A 23,233-nucleotide genomic window follows, 5' to 3' on the forward strand; every position below is an offset into this window, starting at 1 on the left:
CTAAGTGTCTAGACTTTCTTGAATCTGACCTAAGTCTAGTGTGACTTGAATAAATCAAAAACTATATAGTTTATTAAGATATATCCTTCTATACTTAAACGGGTAATAATAGAGGAACAAAACAAGACTTGATTCATTAAAATCCATATAGTAGTTTAGGAGAAAAGGCTATATAGATTTAATAAAGAAAACTGTTGTAGTCTGATTTTGGTCTAAAGTACGGTCTTGAAAAACTAACCAAATGAATAGCTGGAAGTTAATCCTTTTTACCACGTGTTATTTTATATCTTTTTAGTGTTTTGTAAAATCTACAAGTCAAACAAAGGTGATTTACTAATTATAAGTATACATGGAAGCTTATAGTAAAAATCTGGACAGAATTGCACACTTGTAGGAAATCATAAATTTGACCAATTTATACTTTGAATCCAGAAGCTAACCTTACATGGTTGGATTAGGGACTTAATAACCTTTCCAGAGGTGGTAATCTCACCATAAATGGATATCTAGATTGGTAGAAACACATAATATAATGTGAAGGTAAAACTGGACAGATTTGCTGAAACTTAAAACTACGAATTATATAATGTTTCCAATCAAAAATCGAAATGGACATGTAAGAATACTTGGGGACTGATCTTAGACTCATTCTAAATACTATATGGGATAGTATGACCTCTGACCTCATAATATTCATTAGGTCTCAAGCCCGGATCACCGCACACTATTTAAACCGACTACCGTGTATACCTTACACCGCATCAATTGAGTTCGTAGTCCCATTTTTAATGAATCTTTTATACTTTTGGGATGAGATAATAATTGTTTACTCTTTTACATATTGGAATCAAGTACTTAAAACTATATTCTATGTTGAGTAACAAAGGTCAATTTAGAAAGCCCGATTTTGATATCGTTAATTACCGGTTTGGTAAACGCGAATATTATGAATAGTTCTATTTGAGGATGACTCCTCACATCAGGATAGGCCTAATAGGCTACCGGATGCATAACCTTCGACCACTTGCACTTAGACCTTAAGTGACGCTTGTTTTCGGGTACTTTTACGTTAACGTTCGATATCGAAAGCTCATGAACTAGAATAACTTTTCAACTGTTTTGTACATGAAATCTTGATGTCCATTAAATATGCATTGTAACTAAACCTATGAACTCACCAATATTTATATTGACGTTTTAAGTATTTATCTCAGGTACTTAGCTTTTGGAGCATTTTCAGGTCGGGCATCGTGGAAGTTTAAAAATGTCTTTTGTTAAATCTAGTATTGATAGGCTAGATTATGATATATTGGTATTTGTACTATGTCTGTACTTGTATTTTGCAACCACGATGTACCAAAACTAAAAATAGAGACCGTGATGTAATAATATTTATGTTTCCGCTGCTACGTTGACTATAACCTGGGACACTATGTTAAAGTTCACACCACGTCTTGGGAAATCGAGACGGGGGTCGTGACAGACATGGTATCAGAGCCTGGGTTATAGGGAATGTGGACGGCATTAGTGTGTCTAGACCTGACTAACTAGGATTGCATTAGTGTGTCCCACCTATAGCCGAGTCAAAATTTTCCGGTCTCTACTATTTTTCGAGTCATATATTATTATTTTTATTCGTCGGAAATTCTATAGGCTAACCTTTATATGTTGTGTATGTTAATATGGCCTCGTCTAGCTTCACTGGCTCCACAGGATCCAACTCTACCGTACCTATAGAGATTAATCCAGACAACAACTCTGACATGAATGAGTTCGCAGCGTACCAACCATTCTGGCAACGATGGATGTGGGTTTGTGACCTTTTAGGTAGATGGAATCATCAAGAGGGAACCCCGTACCATGAACGTAATGTACCTCGGACCATTAATGGAAGGGACGGATTAATGGGTCAATCACAACAGGACACGATTTACACTTTGTTAGCTAGAATTTTTAGGCATGAGGGACGTATTGAACGACTTCAAGGAACTGTTGACTATTTGTATGTCCAAGAGAATCAGGATGGTAATTATTCTCGTTTTAATGAAATCTAGGGTGTTCAGTGTACGCAACAGGAGGAGATCGAGTTATTGAAGTACCGTGTGGATGACTTGTCAGCAAGGAATCAAGAACTTGTAACAAAAGTAGCGAGTTTGGAAACCCAGCTGCACGAGATGGTTATGGTGGTTAACACCATTGTGCCACTTTAGATCTACCGTTAGTAACTAGGAGTGTTAATTTTCTTACCTACACTCTTAATAGTATGCATGTATAACGGATATGATAGGAAAGGTAGTTTGTGTGTGCTAGGATCAGTAATCGGTTGTGTTAGGATCAATTATCAGATATGCCATATAGTGTGATAATAGTTTATGTACATTATGTGTGTGAACTAACGGGTAGGTGAATACCCAAATTTTGTAATGATTAAACGTTTTAATCGACTTTTATCTATTATGAGTATTTAGTTCATTTTCATAACACTTGTATGATGTACATTTACCACTATGCTATTCTTATCTCCAGAGGAATGAGTGCCACTCAAAATGAGGAAATGGTAGCTCAAAGAGTAGCTGAAGCCCTTTCTAATGCTGAAGCTGGGCGTGCAGCAAATGTCGCGAATGGAAGGAGACTCGAAGTACAAAATGTACAGCAGAAATGCAATTACAAGGCATTTTTGGGTTGCAAGCCCCCAGAGTTTTTCAAGAACAGAAGGACCCGTAGGGTTAATAAGGTGGCTTGAAAAACTAGAATCGGTATTTAGAAATTACTGAGTACGCAGACAATGATCGAATGAAGTTCGCATCATGTACTCTCTTAGATGGAGCCTTAACTTGGTGGAATTCCTTTTTCCAAATCAAAGGGCATTGATGAAGCATATGCTACCCCTTGGGAGGAATTTAAGAAGATAATGATCGATGAGTATTGTCCACGGAACGAAATTCAAAGGCTAGAAACCGAGTTGTGGAACTTAAAACTTGAAGGAACTGATATCGTAAGATATACTAATAGATTCCTGGAATTAGCTTTAATGTGCCCAACTATGGTTACCCCTGAATATAAGAAAGTTGAGAGGTATATTTGGGGTTTGTCAGAAGACATTCGAGGGAATGTTCTATCATCAAAGCCAGAGACGATCCAGAGTGCAATCCGTATGGCACATGATTTGTGACGTAAGTAGTGCGACGTTAGCCAATCAATGTCAAAATGGATGTGAAGATCACGACTGAGAAGCGTGAGTGGAATGGGAATCAAGAAGGAAATTCCAAGAAGCAAGGAAACAACAAGTTGGGGGTTCGAGGAATGGTTATGAAGGGAAGAAACCATATTTGCAATAGATGTACACGACATCATTTTGGTATGTGTACTGTAGTCTACCAGCGATGTAAGAAGCAAGGGTATCTCGTGAAGGATTGTAGAGTTCATTTGTTAGGAAATGATAATAATGAAAAGGGGAAACAGAGTGGTTGCTTCAATTGTGGGCAAGCAGGGCATTTCAAGAAAGAATGTCCTAAGGCGAAGAAGGGAGAAGTGGCTAAGGATCGAGCTTTTTAGATCTCCACTAAAGAAGCTCGTTAGGACCCAGAGTTAGTCACGGGTACGTTCCTTCTCGATAATCGTTTAGCATCTATTTTACTTGATACCGGTGCTGATAAAAGTTTTATAGCCAAAGATTTTAGTGTTGCAATCAATAGGCCTTTAGCCGCCTTAGACATTAGATATGCTATAGAATTGGGAAACGGTAAGTTAATAAAAGCAGATAAGATTATGAGAGGTTGTGTTTTGAATCTGTCAAACAATCTGTTTGAAGTTGATTTAATGCCCTTACAGTTAGGAAGTTTCGATGTTGTCATTAGTATGGGTTGGTTGTCCAAGAATTGTGCTAACATTAATTGTAAGGAAAAGTCTATCCGTATACCTCTCGAGAGTGGTGAAGTATTAATGATCCAAGGAGATAGAGTTAAGACGAATCTCAATATCATTTCTTGCATGGAAGCTAGAACATATCTAATGAAGGGATATCTAGCTATTCTCGCACATGTAACTGAACTTAAAACCAAAGAAATTTGGTTAGAAGACGTTCCAATTGTCCGAGATTTTCCCACAAGTATTCCCAAAAAGATTTGCCAGGTCTACCTCCTTATAGGCAAGTCGAATTTCAGATTGATTTAGTTCCAGGAGCCGCACCATTTGAGGTCCTGTACGGAAGAAAGTGTAGATCACCACTGTGTTGGAGTGAGGTTGGTGATACACAATTTACATGCCCAGAGGTCATACATGAAACAACCGAAAAGATCTTTCAGATCAAAGAAAGGTTGAAGACTCCAAGAAGTAGACAAAAGAGCTATGCAGATATTCGAAGAAAACCCATGGAATTTCAAGAGGGCGATAAAGTCATGCTAAAAGTATCTCGATGGAAGGGAGTAATACGAATTAGGAAGCAAGGAAAACTAAGCCAGAGATATGTAGGACCTATTGTGATTACTAAGAAAATTGGTCCAGTTGTATATAAATTAAAACTACCACCGGAACTTAGTGGTATTCATAATGCATTTCATGTTTCGAACTTGAAGAAGTGTTTAACAGATGAGAATTTAGCAATTCCTTTAGAGGAACTAAGTATCGATGACAAATTGCATTTTGTCAAGGAACCAATAGAAGTGATGGATCGTGAAGTGAAAAAGTTGAAGCATAGTAGGATTCCGATTGTTAAAGTCCGTTGGAATGCACATAGAGGTCCAGAGTTCACGTGAGGACTGTATAAGGCAGAAATATCCTCATCTATTCGATAATCGAAGTACTTCTTAAATTTCGAGGACGAAATTTTTCTTAACGGGTAGGTAATGTCATAACCCTAGCTTTTTGACTTAGGATATCTAGTTTGACTTCTTTAAAAATTTCAATTTCCAACTTGACGAGTAAACTTAATGATTTATGTCTTGGTTTGTTTTAGAGTTGTGTAACTCTAAGGTCGTATTTAGGTATTACTTGTCTAAGCATTGTATTTTGCATTTTTGCATATTGTCCTGAACCCTCGGCTTATTACCATGAACCTTAGATTTTTCTATACTTTATATATTATGACTTAATAAAACCAACCTTATTAATTAAATACTTAGATTTGAGACTCTTGATTTATTTCACTTGAATGTTAGAAAATAAGTTAAGACTTTTCGACATTTAATCATTCTCGCACCTAGTCTTGATCACTTGTACTTAGTCATTACTTTCATTTAAACAAATCCATTCTATCTTGATTTAGAGCCAATATAAGTTTACTATCTAAATCATGAACTTATCATTCAACACCTTAGATTACACATTTGTTAAACTACACTAGTACATGTACATTTAATTAACAAAGTGTCTTCCATAATCATCATCAAAACCGCCACCCTCATCATCATCAATATCATCATCATCACATGATCTAAACACATGATACCATCCTTAAAAAGCCATGCACACTTCCTAATTATCTTGCTAACTAGATTCTAAACATCATTGCATGGATTTCATGAGTCATAATCTTCCTTTTGATGCCCATGTTACACGTCCCCCACCACCACCTCACCATCATCACCTTCATGTGCAAGTACTTAATTAAACTAATCTTCCATACATACTTGTCTTACACACATGACATTACTTAATCTTTATGTCATGAAGATACTAAACATGTTTGCATGAGATTGCATGCAAGTTGGCTTGTCATCCTCCTCTTTTAATCTCCATGTGCCACGCCTACATATCCATCTCCATATAATCACTTGTTAAATCTTAAGTTCACTTATTACTCTTAAGTATTCATAAGCACTCTCTTGGTTACAGCCATTCTTTCTTCATTATTCATCTTCATCAACTCATACATCATCATTACTCAAGGTATAATCACCAAGAACACTTCTTTTATTACTTACTAAGTTACTTTCTAGAGTTATTAAGGTGTAAATGCTTGATCTAAAGTGTGTAAACACTTAATGATGATCACATGGCTAACCTTAATCTTGATTATGGATGAGTAACCTTAAGTTTCCTACATGTCCTATATTTTAAAATGAACTTTAAACATGAATTTTGTTGACTAAAATACATAAAACAGTTTCATCAGGATTCTGTCCAAAACAGCCCTGAAATGTTCGTAGGTTAAAAAGTTACTTAGACTCTGAATTTGAACCTAATAAATTAACCACATGTCCAAATATATGTTGTAAGATTCCTGTAAATTTTCCATGATTTTACCTAAAGTAAAAGGTATTTTTCATTTTTATTTACTCACTAAGTGTCTAGACTTTCTTGAATCTGACCTAAGTCTAGTGTGACTTGAATAAATCAAAAACTATATAGTTTATTAAGATATATCCTTCTATACTTAAAAGGGTACTAATAGAGGAACAAAACAAGACTTGATTCACTAAAATCCATGTAGTAGTTTAGGAGAAAAGGCTATATAGATTTAATAAAGAAAACTGTTGTAGTCTGATTTTGGTCTAAAGTATGGTCTTGAAAAACTAACCAAATGAATAGCTGGAAGTTAATCCTTTTTACCACATGTTATTTTATATCTTTTTAGTGTTTTGTAAAAGCCACAAGTCAAACAAAGGGGATTTACTAATTATAAGTATGCATGGAAGCTTATAGTAAAAATCTGGACAGAATTGCACACTTGTAGGAAATCATAAATTTGACTAATTTATACTTTGAATCCAGAAGCTAACCTTACATGGTTGGATTAGGGACTCAATAACCTTTCCAGAGGTGGTAATCTCACCTTAAATGGATATCTAGATTGGTAGAAACACATAATATAATGTGAAGGTAAAACTGGACAGATTTGCTGAAACTTAAAACTACGAATTATATAATGTTTCCAATCAAAAATCGAAATGGACATGTAAGAATACTTGGGGACTGATCTTAGACTCATTCTAAATACTATATGGGATAGTATGACCTCTGACCTCATAATATTCTTAGGTCTCAAGCCCGGATCACCGAACACTATTTAAACCGACTACCGTGTATACCTTACACCGCATCAAGTGAGTTCGTAGTCCCATTTTTAATGAATCTTTTATACTTTTGGGATGAGATAATACTTGTTTACTATTTTACATATTGAAATCAAGTACTTACAACTATATTCTATGTTGAGTAACAAAGGTCAATTTAGAAAGCCCGATTTTGATATCGTTAATTACCGGTTTGGTAAACGCGAATATTATGAATAGATCTATTTGAGGATGACTCCTCACATCAGGATAGGCCTAATAGGCTACCGGATGCATAACCTTCGACCACTTGCACTTAGACCTTAAGTGACGCTTGTTTTCGGGTACTTTTACGTTAACGTTCGATATCGAAAGCTCATGAACTAGAATAACTTTTCAACTGTTTTGTACATGAAATATTGATGTCCATTAAATATGCATTGTAACTAAACCTATGAACTCACCAATATTTATATTGACGTTTTAAGTATTTATCTCAGGTACTTAGCTTTTGGAGCATTTTCAGGTCGGGCATCGTGGAAGTTTAAAAATGTCTTTTGTTAAATCTAGTATTGATAGGCTAGATTATGATATATTGGTATTTGTACTACGTATGTACTTGTATTTTGCAACCACGATGTACCAAAACTAAAAACAGAGACCGTGATGTAATAATATTTATGTTTCCGCTGCTACGTTGACTATAACATGGGACACTATGTTAAAGTTCACACCACGTCTTGGGAAATCGAGACGGGGGTCGTGACAAATACCCACCGAATAACACTGTTAGGAGCCGTTCTAATCTAGTTTTACACCCTAGGTTTGATTCATTCGACCCCGATACGGCCCGTTATTTGATTAATCCTCGTTTTAGTGTTTTTCGCCATTAGATCGAGTCACAAACGATTCTAAGATCCTTAATAATTCGTTTACAAGCATGAACTTAGTCTTCAAACTTAGCCATGCTATGCACACATAATACAAAGAATTACATATAAATGAACTACACAATAATTCTATGAAGATAGACATGGAAGTACTAAGTTATGGATTATTATTTGATCATGAGTAGATGATTTTCTGAAAGGATCACAGTTTGAAACCATGGTCCACCAAAGTCCCAAAAACCCCTCTGGTAGAATTAAGCGTTTGGAATTAGTACTCAAAAAATTTGTAAATATATAACATCATTAACGTTAACATTCTTATTAATTTTGTAAAGCATTATAATTTTGTCTACAATTTCGCGGTTTATGTATATTTTGTTTGGAAAAAGAGGAATTAGAGGTTGTTCCAATGCAAATCAAGACTTGTTATGAAAATGAAACTGATAAGAGTTTGATGTCACGTGTGTTTGGTACCTGCTGTATTGGAGTGATGGAGCTAACATGCACAGTAATGATGTTTTTTTTTTTTATCAATCAACTCTGATGCTAAATATATTTACTTTTGCTCCCTTGTTCTGTTTAAATTTTGTTATGCTTCCTTTGGATGTAGAATTTGGATAGTGATAGAATGTATATTGTGAATGTCTGTTTTCATTGATCAATCATATGAGTATATATACAAAAACGTGTATCACCTAGCTAAGTAATATCCTAACAACCAATCATCTATTTTTGGATGAGGATTGCAAGATATACACTATATATAAAATAGCTAGTTTGTTACAATCTATTTTAAGGTGAGATTATCTCTATTACTCCCCCGCAGTCGAAGCGATCGGCGGACGAATGCATAGATTGGCGCAAAAATCAAGTGAAAAGAATCCGAGGTAACCCTTTTTTAAAGATGTTCGCAATTTGATAACGTGTTGGAACATGTAAGACCCGTACTTGATCTCGTGCTAATTTTTCCCGAACGAAATGAATATCAAGTTCAATATGTTTGGTTCGCCAATGTTGAACCGGGTTACCTGAAAGATATATTGTACTAACATTATCACAGTAGACAAGAGTAGCTTTAGAAACCGGACATTTTAACTCGAGAAACAGATTTCGTAACCAACGTGCTTCAACCACGATATTAGCAACTCCTCTATACTCAACTTCAGCACTTGACCTAGAAACTGTTGGCTGACGTTTCGAGGACCAAGAGATCAAATTATCTCCTAAGTAGATGCAATAACCTGATGTTGACCTACGGGAGTCAGGACACCCACCCTAGTCAGCATCCGTGTATGCTACCAAAGAGTGAGATCGTGATCGAGATATATGGAGACCGAGAGCCAATGTACCCTTTAAGTAATGCAGTATACGTTTGATAGCATTCATGTGACTTTCACGAGGGTCGTACATATGAAGACACACTTGTTGAACCGCATATGTAATGTCTGGGCGGGTGAAAGTAAGGTATTGTAAAGCACCAGCGAGACTTCTATACTTCGTGGGATTAGCAACCGGTTTATCCAAAGATGAGCTAACCTTTCCCTGTGTGTCGACAGGAGTTGAAACGATGTTACACTCGACTAAGCCTGCTCGTTGAATTATGTCAGACGTATAGGCTTGCTGAGATAAGAATAAACCATGTTAATTTCTAGTAACCGAAATGCCCAAAAAAGAATTTAATGGCCCGAGATCTTTCATGGCAAACTCTTTTGCAAAAAGTGCCATAAATTTGTAACGTAGTGAATCAATAGAAGTGGTGAGAACAATGTCATCAACGTAGAGTAAAAGATATGTGATATCATGGCCATGATGGTAGGTGAACAAAGAGTGATCACACTTGCTATGTTTAAAACCAATTTAATCCGCATAATCCGCAAAACGTTGATACCACACTCGTGGGGCTTGCTTTAATCCATACAACGAGCGTTTTAAGAGACAAACATGGTTTGGTTGATTAGGGTCTCGAAAACCAAACGGTTGGTACATGTAAACCGTTTCTTTAAGATTCGCATGGAGAAAAGTATTTTTAACGTTGAGTTGATGAATATGACAAGATTTCAAGGAAGCAATGCTTAGAGCCGTACGAATAGTGGCCGGTTTGACCACCGAACTAAATGTCTCATAACAATCAACCCCTAATTGTTGTGCTCTTCCATCCCCGATTAATTGTGCTTCGTACCGTTCGAACGAGCCATTCGAGTTCATTTTATGTCAAAAATCCACATAGAACGAATTACCTGCATATGAGACTCATGGGGGACAAGAATCTATGTATTATTATCAATCAAAGCCTTATATTCCTCAAACATAGCACGTTTCCAATTTACATCGGTTAAATCCATTTTTAGATTAGTAAGGAGTGGTGAGAGTGAAGAGGTGGCAGAGAGATTGAAAGGAGCTTTTGGTTTATAGATACCGGACATAGCACGTGTCATCATAGTCCGTGTCGGTGGGGGTTGAGCAATGGGTGTAGAAGTAGAGGAAGGTGACGAGGAAGATTGAGGAGAATCAGGAAGAGTCGAAGTATTTGGTGATTGTGTAGATGGGGTAATCGATCGACTAGAAGGAAAATGAACAAGAGAAGAGTTTGCATAGTTAGTGGGCTGGGAAGGTGTGAGTGGTGGACTTAGGTAGTGTGGTTGTGTAGACTGCATTTGGTGAGAAACAGAAATGGGCTCATTGAGTGTAGGCTCAACAGAAGGTGTAGTACAGTCTATGTGGTAGAATATTGGATTAAGAGGATCATGCAAAAAAGTATAACAGTCTCGAGTAGGAGTATGTAGGGATTTGAAAGGAAAACTTGACTCATCAAATGTAACGTGTCGAGAGATTATAATTTTATTTGAGGAGAGATCATAGCATGTGTAGCCACGATGGTTGGAGGATATCCAAGAAATACGCAAGGTGATGAGCGAGGTTGATGTTTGTTTAGTTTGGTTGATGGAATAAGAGGATAACACAAGCAACCAAAAATGCTTAGGTGATTATATGTAGGTGTACGATTATAGAGAAGTTATGTTGGATTATAGTTATGAAAATTTTTGTTAGGAAGAATGTTAAGAATGTAGGTGGCCATAAATAATGCATAATGCCAGAATTTTGGAGGAACATGAGAGTGAGCTAGAAGAGTTCGGACGATGTTATTAATAGAACGTATTTTGCGTTCCGTTTTACTAGTTTGAGAGGAGGTGTAAGGACACGAGAAACGAAAAACCATGCAATTTTGGTTACAAAAGTTGTGAAAAGAAATATTATTGTATCCGGTTCCGTTATCACATTGAAATGTTTTAATGGGTTTTTGAAATTGAGTCATGACATGTGCGTAAAAAGTGGTAAAGGTAGCGTAGACTTCAGATTTGTGTCCAAGTGAGTAAGTCCATAAATAATTGGTAAAGTCATCAAGAAATACTATGTAAAATTTATGGCCAACCATGCTAGGTATGGGGGTGTCCATAAGTCACTATGAACAATATCGAAAGGTGCATAAGTAGATGATGCAGAACCATAAAAAGGTAATTTGATTTGTTTGCCAAAAACACAAGCTTGACAAATTTTATTACTAACTTTCGAATTACAATAAATGTAACGTTTATTGCTAAGGGAGTTTAGGACACCAACACCCGAATGACCTAGACGATGGTGCCATAAATCGGAAGAAAAAACAGAACAAGCTAAAGTAGAATTATTTTGAAGTTGTTGTTGAAGCAGTGAGGCGTTTAATGGATATAAATCACCAGAACTATTGCATCGTATGATTCGAGTCCCCATCGGAAAATTCTTCAAAGTAAAACCAAATGGATCAAATTCAATGGAAACATTATTTTCAACAGATAAACGACGAACGAAAATAAAATTTTTAATAAGGTTAGGAGCATAAAGAATATTAGATAAATAAAGAGGGAGGTTAATAGAAGGTAAGATAGATTGGCCATAACCATAAATTGGAATATTGTGCCCGTTACCAACGGTAATATGTCGAGAAAGGTTTGAAAGACAATAAGACTGGAACTTACCATGTGAACTCGTCATGTGAGAAGATGCACCTGTGTCCATGTACCAGTTATTGTCGGGAGGATTTAAACTCATTGTGTACATGGTAGATTCAATATCGGTTGGTGTGGAAGCAACAGATTGAGCATAAGCTTGTTGTTGTTGTGGACAGGGCCCCAAAATACCTGCTGATGGATTATTTTTTGAACTGGATCGAGCCCAAGGAACTGTTGAATAGGGGCACGGTGCTGGGCTCTAGGCTTGTTGTTGTGTGGGCCAAGTGAGATAGGCCCAATTAGGAGTGCTAGGGTTATTGTAATGTCCAGAGAAGTTTCTGCCTCTTCCTCGATTGAATATCCAGACCCACGACCACGATTGGATCCACGGTATGAGTCACGATGTCTACCACGATTGAAATAATTAGAAGGTGCCGAGTTTCCCATATTCCGATTAGCTTGTGGTTGTTGCGGTGGTGGTGTGGTGGTGATTAACGCCGTGTCCACCGAAGGGTTCGGTGTCGGATTTAATTGTTGTTGTTTGCGCTGTTCTTCGAGAATTAGGGCAGACCTGACATCATAGAAAGATGGTAGCGGCTTCGTGTAAGCAAGGTGAGAAGCAACATTTTCATAATTCGAATTAAGGCCACTGATTAATTGAAGAACGATTCGGTCATCGTCGACTTCGGACCAACATTACTCAATTGGTCCGCTATTGTTTTCAATTCTTGACAATACGCGGATACATTAGGAAAATTGTCCAGTTTGGTATTGGTAAACTTGTGTTGAAGATGAACAACGAGCCTGTTTGTTATATTTGAAAATTTTGCTTGATTCGGTTCCAAGCGCCAGCCGCGTTGGTGTTTTGTTTCATGATTGTGGTGAGGAGATTGCTAGAGATGGTACCATATATCCACTGTAGGACAATGGCGTCTAGTCGATCCCATGAGGCGTTGGTATTTGGTGGGGTAACAATTGGTGTAATGGAAGAGTCTCCAGATGATTCGGTTGGTGCTTTTGGGATGATGTGGTCGAGTACATAAAAGCTCAACAGTGTATCTGGAATAGTTCGGACCAGGCAACATATTGACTAGTATCGATATCGAGTATGATTGGGATGAAATTCTTAATGTTATTGACGGTAATCGCAGGGTGAAATTTCCCTGTTTCAGACATGATTGCAGTTGCAGGATAGAAGAATAGAAGAAGAGAGAAAAAAATAGCAGGAGGAAGGAAAGAAGGTCGTGTTTTTGGAAGAGGAACTAGGATCGGTATATTTCTCCTGATACCATGATAGAACGTATATTGTGAATGTCTATTTTCATTGATCAATCATATGAGTATATATACAAAAACGTGTATCACATAGCTAAGTAATATCCTAACAACCAATCCTCTATTTTTGGATGAGGATTGCAAGATATACACTATATATAAAACTAGTTTTATGAGCCCGTGCGTTGCACGGCTATTGTACATATTACTATTCAAAAACGTTAATATTGATATTTTATCAAGTATATAATACACTTACAACGAAAAAATCATTTATTACTAATAATATATTCATCAAAAGTGCTAGTATTGAATACTCACGTGTGGCCGTCATTGCATGACAGTTGTATAAATTAGTAATCCATAACGTCACTATTGATATTTATCAAATATATATCATAATTACGATAAAATCGTTTATTACTAATAACCTTTGTATCGAAAACATTAACTAACGCATAGATTATGAGCTCATTTATGTGACATATTGTTTATTTAAAAATATAAATATAGTAGCCTTTAATAATTAAAATATTAAATTTAATGAGTAATAATTAAAGCTTGAAGTCGTACGATATCATATTTTCTCAAATGTAAATAACTCATACGTTGCACGACTGTTAATGAACGAAAAAGTATACGTGTAATAGTATTGAATGATTAGGGTACTTAAAAACCGATGACTGAATTTTAAAAACATCATGATCATCATCCAATATTGACAAACCAAATTATAAATAAATTGAAATGATCGAGTGATCATCTTCAAAGAAAGTATATGGTTTTGAGCCCGTGCAGTTAAAAAATAAATTTAAAATATTAGTTGTAGTTAGTCTTAATTATATTATAATGTATAGAATCTAATGTAAATAATTTTTTTTTTAAAAAGTAACGATATTTACTTCGTATATGAAATAATAAAAGCTTAAAATTTAAGAACATATAAATAATAATAATAATAATAACTATATTAATATTAATAATAATAATAATAATAACAATAAAATAATAATAATAATAATAATAATAATAATAATAATAATAATAATAATAATAATAATAATAATAATAATATAAAAGGCGTTTAGTAAACTTATAATAGTTAGAAGATTTTATCTATAAATTGAGGTGGCCGATTAAGTAATTGGAACTACGTTTGATAAGGGAACTTGATAATAATAATAATAATAATAATAATAATAATAATAATAATAATAATAATAATAATAATAATAATAATAATAATAATAATAATAATAATAATAATAATAATAATAATAATAATAATAATAATAATAATAATAATAATAATAATAATAATAATAATAATAATAATAATAATAATAATAATAATAATAATAATAATAATAATAATAATAATAATAATAATAATAATAATAATAATAATAATAATAATAATAATAATAATAATAATAATAATAATAATAATAATAATAATAATAATAATAATAATAATATTATTATTATTATTATTATTATTATTATTATTATTATTATTATTATTATTATTTATTATTATTATTATTATTATTATTATTATTATTATTATTATTATTATGTAAAAATGGAAACTAAAATATTAAAATAGATAATTGAATAGAATATCAACAAACTTAGAAAATTAAGGAAAGAGTTATTTTAGGGAGTTAATATTATTTAATTTAGTTTAATTGAGAAAATGACACGTGTGCAAATTTAATTCAGATTAATTCAGAAGTTGCCACGTAGGATTATTGTCACGCGCTTTATAATAATGTATAGATAGCTAGTTTTTACAATCTATTTTAAGATGAGATTATCTCTATTAGATAGCTACTGTTAAGTGGTTATTTAGTGAGTGGTATGATAGATTATAGATTATATCCTAATAGTGGCATTAAAAAAGGCCTCGTGACCATTCTGAAGTTGAAGCTGCTTAATGTATAACACAATTTGACTTTTCAAAGTCAAGCTAGTTTGTCAAAGTCTGTGATTTATGAAGATTGGTTTATAAGTTCTTGGATGATTTATTGGTGTTTGAAGCTCTGTATATTATGGTGGATTAAGGTTGAAAATTGGTTACTGTGCTGCTGGGAAAAGTTTCGATTGGAATGGGTAAAAGTTGGAGAAGTTTGATAGAAAATTACAAGGATGCTTTTTACTGAATGGATACGATCAGACATGAAGAATTGCTTACAAGGAATCAAGCTGAAGTTTCTTTTGTGTTTATTGAAAGTGGTTTGAAGAGTCAAGATCGATGGCGGAACTTGAACCCGCTCACAGATGGAGCGAGTGTAAAAATTTATTAAATTTTTTTTAGTGTACATTTTTTTTTTTTTTTTTTTTTTTTAAATTCAAATGGGACGGTTGCCCGCTCTGTCCCTACTATCTTCCGCTCCTAATCAATTGTATCAGTTTCTGGATTATTGCAATTTTGTTTTGGATAGAGAGAGAGTTTTTGATACACGTATAATGATACGCATAATGATCTGTCTCAAAACAAGCAAGCATCCCGGCAAGGATCTTACCCGGCACCGTCTGTCCCGGAATACGGACCCTTTCCCAACATCCATCCGACATCATCTCAGCAACTTTACCATGCCGGACGAATGGCTAGACCAAGAGCCCGGATGACATACACATAACCGGCATCATGTTACTCTGCCCAAATCAATGTTACTCTGCCCAAATCAATTGCGATAGCATTACTCCAGTCGTTAGCTTAATTCTGATCAGCGCTCCGATCATCATCGGAGCCAATTCACACTCTGAGAAATTAACTTATTCGATTCCGATCGGATAAAGTTAATTCAATCGATTATTTTACGCCATTGGAATCCAGATTTCAAATCGGGGTTTGCACAATTATTGGAGTTAAAACATTCGACTTACTCTTTTTCCCAAATCAAGCACTCAAACCCGAAATCTAAATAAGACGTAACGATTTTGGTTTGATCAACGTATATAGATCATATGCTTTGTTTTGATAATTGTAATATTTTAGAATTTTGTATTAAATTTTGGATGGTGCACTAAAAAACATCTATAAAGGTATTCCCCTAGTAGTTTGTAATTATTTTTTGGTTTTATAAAAGGTTTGCCGGAACCGTCCCTTTATCAAAAAAAAAAAAAATAAATAAAAAAAAAAAACAAGTTTGTCTTCAAACGATGCTAAACCAGAAACTAATGTTACAACTTTAACATTTGCTGATTATAAAGACTGTGCAGTGAAGTAAAATGGCAATTCCTTTCAACATTTCTGCATATCAACTTATATAAATTTATATCTTTTTAATTTTGCTATTTCAACCCATTTAGTTGTGACCTGGTCCATTTGTGTTTGTTCTTCTCTCTAATGGGTCAATAAGGCTGAAAATTTTATTTAACCCATCTGGGTCAAATATGTGTAGTTTTAGTGCCTACACTAACTTCAGGCAAAAATTTGTAGACCTATATTAAACTGTCATGTATTATTTACAATGGCATGCCAAGCTTAACCTCTTTTCCGCCAAAGTATAAATAAGACGTTAGAGTTAGGTTATGAATTGTTAAGTATGTGTTTACAAATTTCCTCTCTTTCTCTTGTAATTGTGACTATTAGTTGGTTAACATCAATAAACTAGTTATTTTGATTCATTCTTCAATTGCATTTCTTGTTTGTGTGATTCAAGGTGAATTTAGTTCTCTTTCGATCATTTGATCCAAAAAGATCATATCATAAATCAATGAAGTTTTTGCCATCTTTTTTAACAAGCTAATTATAAATTGAGAATTTATATTATTGAACGAAAGGTTTTTTGTGTTAGACCATTCCTAAACTTACCTGTGATATCACGGGTAGTTTTGACACTTTTTGGTCAGAAAGTGCAATCTGACTCTGACTAGGCAGTGACAATTTCTGATATTTTATAACCCCAAATGTCAATTTTTTGTGTTAAATATTGGGTAGGGTGATGTGATAAAATCTGATTGGAAATGAAGTGGAAATAATAAATTAATTATAAAAAATATATATTTATTAAATCTTGAAAATCTGTGATTCGTTGGTTTAAAAACTCATGGACACAAGAAATGTGTCACTTTGCTAACTGACACCGATTGTGACACTCAACTGATGCCTGGTTATTTTCGTTATCTTTCGTCAGTTTAGTCCACATCATCTAAGGATCCCATCTAACGCCTAGTTAGCAATGGTCTTAAGCTCACCCGAAACACCTCAAAATACTGTCACTGTTTGACTACTTATCTACCCCGTGACCCATCCGTATTGCCACATCTACATAGAGTGGATTATTAGTACATCTTTTAGTTATTATAAGAATACCCTCTAACTTCATAACTTTATCATCCTAAATCTCCGGATTATTAGTAAATATGTAGTAATTCTTTTCGTACACATCGAAAAGGCTCATGGATAAGTTAAAACGGCTCTACAAATTGGAATATCTACAAAGGAAATCTCGGTCAACGAGAGTATTGAGATCGGCGAATCGGGCTGTCAAGGCAAATCGAGCTGAACGAGGTTGCTGTTCAGAAGAGGTTAAGGTGTTTGTTTGGTATATGGGGAAAAAATGATTGCCGGTTCTTACAGAACTTGATAAATTGCTCAAAGGCTACTGAGGTGTGGAATAGGATCATCAAGTGGTGGGGACTGAAAGCTGTATTGTTTCAGGGCAAACTTAGTGTGTCGTCTTCGGACTTGCGACCAGGAAATATGGTAGAGGGGTGTGTGGTCGACTGGATACTTAATATATAGAAATAGTAATCATAAGATATTTATAAATAAAAGTTGGTGTGGATTGGTTGCCTTAAACGAAATCCAATTAAAAAGCTATGAATGGATATTAAGAGAAAAAGGATCGAATTTTTAAGCTGGCTGACTAATCCATCAGTGATCAGTGGCAGTGACTTGCGTGGCTGAAAGATCCAGTCTCACTCTCAGCATTTGCTTCTTGTGGTAGGAGAAGTGTGTTTTAATGTGATCTGGGTGTATAATCAATTGTTTATCTGGGCTTGATTTGTCCATGACCCATTAACAGGTGGCATATCTTGTTTTTTCCCAAAAAGAAAAACTATGAATATATATAACCTTATGAGATATTCATCCAAAGGATGATGAAGACTCTAAATTCTAAAACGAACAAACTAAGCCTAAAAAATCTACAAGAAGATGGTAACCAATCTAAATGACAAGAAAGAACAGACACCATCTAAAACGCAACAAATTAACTAGGAGGCACACAACAGAACACAGGCTCAAAATATCTTCGATAAACTCGAAAAATTGATTTAATCCTGATAAAAAAATTATCAAAGTGCTCCCCTTTCTTCTAATACTAAGGGAAGCACTTTGATGGTTTTTGTCAACAATCGAAACATGAGAATATTCACTTATCCGGCAGGGTCAAACCAACAGCACAAGAGCTCTGCAGCAACTACAGTCACATACACGATTATAGAAAGATACCAGGATTCTGCTCAAACAAGATCAGCAGTACTCTCCGAAGTCCACCCTTCAAATAACTACGCTAATTATAGTAAGCTGAACAGGTAAAAACTACAGATGTTGTGGAAAACCTTCCCTTCCTTGCCAAGGGCAGTTGCTCTGGAACCGGCCACGTTTTCTTTTGCCTTTTGGGTCTACCTAACGCCTAGAAGATCATTGAAATAAATAAGACGCCGTCAACGTTTTCAGCAGCTATTTTGATCATCTCATCAAACCCGGCAAAAGGGAAGCTAATGATGTGAATCCTTTCGAACCCGATTCTTAGGCCACATGATTCATTCCGCTTGATTTATCAAATTTAGACTCAACGGAATCGAAAGAAGCGGACCCATCAACAACACAAGTGTTCGATCCATCAACAAAACTAATGGGCTCATTGCCCTTTGAGACCGAAACCAAACACGATACAACAGAAATCGGCCCACCCGGACCCAATGATCCATTACGAAAAGAGATGTACGCGATACTCTTCGTAAGGATATAATATTTGTGTTTGTTTTCTGGATCGATGAATTATAGAAAACAAGAGAAAGAGAAATATATATGAGTAATGTAGAACAAGATAAAATGGAGTAATTCTTTGATGGTATTTCTCTCTTAAATTGTTTAGAATGAATAACAAATAAAGAGGCTTCTTTCTCTCTAGCCTTCGTAAAGTACTAGAGGCTCTGTCTCCAATTACAAATAAAAATCAACCAAGTAATTAGAGCCATTTTCTCTAATCTCTCATCTACCCTATTTATAATAATACAAGTAAATGAGGCCATATTCACATGATGTCCACTATTCCACATCCATGTAATTATGGGATTCAATCCCACGTAATTTTTTGTTGGAGAGAATCATGCAGCCACCAAGTTTGGTTGACTCTATTTCTTCCTTCTTTCTCGGCTAAAGGTGTAACGGATCACCCAAGCCCAAATTCTATCTGCCTTTGGCCAAGAATCAACCAAACCCAAATTCGGTCTCGAATGGTCCAGAATCAGAAACAGCTTGATCATCACATGACCTTTTCAATAGATCCTGGTATAGAAGTGCAACGCGTTTCCTTCATTTTTTTTTTAAGCCTTGCGCAAAATGTTTTAGCATGGATAATATCAACATTAAAATTGAAACAGATATCAGCATACCAGATTCAACTAATGTAAAATTACAAAGGCAACATTACATCTCCAACCTTGAAATTCGGAACAAGCTATCGACACTTAAACAACTACATACCTTGAGTAGTAATAAACTTGAAGAAAAAAACCAATCTGGAATAATAACATTGACAAAAAAAACAGAATATAAATTTCTTCGTGTGCGTTTTTATTAATCATTTCCAGAGTTCTTCCATTGGGATACCACGATCACGAGAAACTTCACTAAACTGTCTCATTTGTTGGACTGCAACAACAGTTGCTCGAGCATTGTTGAGTGCATTGTTGCTCCCAAGTTGTTTCCCTAAAGCGTTTTCTACACCCGCCATTTCTAACACGATTCTTACTGCACCACCAGCAATCACCCCCGTACCTGGAGATGCTGGCCTTAGCATCACCTTGGCTGCACCATAGTCTCCATCAGACCTGCAATTTTTTATGGTCGTGTTAACATTTCAAATGTTAGAAATAAATCCGCATGTTAAAATTGGAATGAATCATAATAAGGAAACATAAAATGCTGAATTACTCTTAGCGAAAGTATTAGGCTTTTGTAGTAAGGTGTTTGATATTGGTTTCAACCCAATCAATTGAAAAACGAACCCCAAAAAAAAAAAAACAAACCGAATTTGAATCGGTTTTCGGTTTGGTATTCAAATTCGAATTCGGTTTTACTTTTCTAAATTCGGTTTATGAAAACCAAATCCAAATAATACTATATTAAATTATTAATAATTAATATATATAGACGAAAAACCGATTTTTTAAAAACAAAAGTCAAATTTTAAATTGATTAATTATGATAATAAACTATTGAATTATAATTTTTCGGATTTTACTAATGGTTTTCACCGAACCGAATTCGAATTTGGTTTTCCGTTCGTTTTCGGTTATGAAATTGAAATCGATTTCAATTTTGCCTTGAAAATTTTCAAAACCAAATAAACTGAAAACCAAACCAATGAACACACACTAAATTTGTAGTGCATATTCAATTACACGTGTACAGTTGTCCCGTAAATTGTCTTAGATTTTATGCACATGCCAAAAAAAAGAAAGAAAAGTAAAACCATATTACCTGTGAGGAAAAGTCAAGTACTTGGTCATAGGCACCGTAATTACATTTCTTCGAGCATTTGTAGCCGACTTTTGAACGGCTGCAACGACTTCTTTAGCCTTGCCGACTCCAACGCCTACATTCCCTTTCTTATCACCAACCACCACCACCGCCCTAAAATGCAACTGCTTCCCTCCTTTCACCACCTTTGTTACCCTCCTCACCTGCACAATAGTGCACTTTTTTTTTTTATCAACATTTGTTTTCAAGATCAACGCTTAATATTGTATCCAGTTATTTAGTTGATGAATTAAGTTTGACGATTCAAATAGCTACGAATTCTCAAGTTTAGAATCTAATATAGTGACCAAAGAGTCCCTCTAATAAATCCGAAATAATAAGTTCCAAATGAAATATGATCAAGAGTTAATCAACTAACAATCGATTCATAACAACAAAGGGAATGAAAGTTAACCAATACATGCAGTTTCAAAAATTTCTACAAACCCCTCACATCGATAGCCTTTTTGAAATGGGTGATGATCCGTACACCACTAAAATTATCCACACACCACTAAACTAAACAGACATTATAAACATACATTCATAGCCTCCAATAAGAACTCTACCCTTTTGACTTTTAAGGTCAAACATAGTCATTCTAAAATGTAACATTGAGGCCAATTTGGTAGCAAACTCTACACCAACATCAATCTATCCACATGAGCTTTTAAAACAATCAATAGAATTCTTACTTTATCAATTTAAACAAAACCCTTCATATCAAAGAGTGAAATTAAAAAACTATTTCTTTGACCTGAAAAGTCAAAATGAAGCTCAAAATTTAGGGGAAAAAAGTCAAAATTACAAACCTGAACAACTCTCTCTTCAAACCCATCTCTAATTTTCTCTTTCTTAACTTTCCCAAACGCACCTGTTTTCTTAGCTTTAGAATCCATAACATAAACATCATTACCCAACACACTAACACCACTATACGCCGGTCCGTACAATTCTTCATACGCGGCGGCGATATCATCTTCAGATTCCTGCGGTCCGTCATCAAAAGACGGAGGCGGAATGAAGTCTTCAGGCTTTTCAGGTGGGCTATAGACGGTGGGTTCATCTGGGTCTTCATCATTGTTCATGTATATTGTTTCAGCTTCAGTTGCTTGAGTTTTGATGGTGGGGAAATTGATGGGTTTTGGGAGGGAAAGAGAGGTGAAATGGTGGTGGTTAGAGGCCGGAGAGAAGCGGCGGAGAGAGAGGGTGGAGAGGGAGGTTGCCAGAGAGGCGGTAGCCATGATGGTGGTGGTGATTGCGGTGGTTTACGGTGGAAGTGTTGATAAATGATGATAAGGTGGTTTTATGAGTCTTATCTTTGTGGATATATTGTGAAAATGAGATAATGTTTTCTCTGTTTCTCCGTAGTTTAGTAAGTTTTTATTTGTGATGCAACAGAAATGGGACTTGGACCATTTAGCACTTTCGTTGAGCCACAACGATTACAACGGACTCCATGGGTCGTTGTAGTCCATTTTGTTGTACCGTTATGGGATGCACCACGATAGTTTCAATGACGGAATGTAGACGTGACATGTTCTAATTGGTTACCGATTTTGACTGAATTCAAATCAGGAACTACTCGTTGATAACTAAACAAAAAATAACAATTTTTCAATATAAATAACACACTTTATTTCATTTTCAAACTACATTTTCAACACATTTCTTTCTCATCTTATACATTTCTCAAACACAAATCTCAACCATTAATTCAAGAGGTTTCATTTCACTGATGTACATTACGGGGATCAAGGTTGCAAAATTCGATATTCGGAGATTAATCGGTCGGGACTTTGGAAGGATTAATCGGCAATTCGGGGATTAATCGGAGATTAATCGAATTGTACTGTATACATTTAAATATTAAGTTTTAAAAATTATATGTGTAGTTATAGAGAAAAACATAAATATAAAGATAAATTTAACATAATTGTCTAAAATTGTTCATTTTAATTCAAAAAAATAAAATTCTGGTTTAAATTCATGTTAAAATGTTAACCAATTTTTACTTTGACTGATTTTGATTACCAAATTCGATTTTGATCCATCAATTGACGTTGACGTTTAATTAAACGGATTTTTGGAAATCGGAACGGATTGCTCCTAAAAATGATTATTCGGGGATTAATGGGCGAGTAATCGGGTTTTTTACAACACTGTAACAACTCAACCCAATATCCAACCGAAAACAGTACGACTAAAAAAATAATTTATACAGGAGGGTGCGCGGCGCGCAGCCCTTCCTGTGCGCGGCGCGCACAAGCTGTTTCAGCTTCTGTCCGGTTTTGTCGTTTTTCAATTAAAGATCTCCCACTTCCC

At 35.0% G+C, this 23,233-nt stretch overlaps 1 protein-coding gene across 1 annotated transcript; it reads right to left on the reverse strand.

Annotated features, from left to right (window-relative positions):
• Positions 1-19,752: 19,752 nt before the first annotated feature.
• LOC139870761 (small ribosomal subunit protein uS5c) lies at positions 19,753-22,301 on the reverse strand. The gene is made up of 3 exons (XM_071858541.1): positions 21,721-22,301; positions 20,870-21,072; positions 19,753-20,217 (listed from the first exon to the last, which is right to left on the reverse strand). The coding sequence occupies exons 1-3, from the start codon at positions 22,150-22,152 to the stop codon at positions 19,968-19,970; spliced, it is 885 nt and encodes a 294-aa protein (XP_071714642.1). The 5' UTR covers positions 22,153-22,301; the 3' UTR covers positions 19,753-19,967.
• Between the last annotated feature and the right edge of the window lie 932 nt (positions 22,302-23,233).

The sequence above is a fragment of the Rutidosis leptorrhynchoides genome, chromosome 1, assembly GCF_046630445.1.
Source record: "Rutidosis leptorrhynchoides isolate AG116_Rl617_1_P2 chromosome 1, CSIRO_AGI_Rlap_v1, whole genome shotgun sequence".
NCBI lineage: Eukaryota > Viridiplantae > Streptophyta > Magnoliopsida > Asterales > Asteraceae > Rutidosis > Rutidosis leptorrhynchoides.

What these genes read in the sequence shown, in the direction of transcription:
- LOC139870761 (XM_071858541.1), bottom strand. Translation starts at nt 22,152, where the DNA reads ATGGCTACCGCCTCTCTGGCAACCTCCCTCTCCACCCTCTCTCTCCGC. An exon ending in TTGAAGAGAGAGTTGTTCAG is followed by an intron (nt 21,073 to 21,720) that starts GTTTGTAATTTT and finishes ACTATTGTGCAG; the next exon opens with GTGAGGAGGGTAACAAAGGT. An exon ending in TACTTGACTTTTCCTCACAG is followed by an intron (nt 20,218 to 20,869) that starts GTAATATGGTTT and finishes AAAAAATTGCAG; the next exon opens with GTCTGATGGAGACTATGGTG.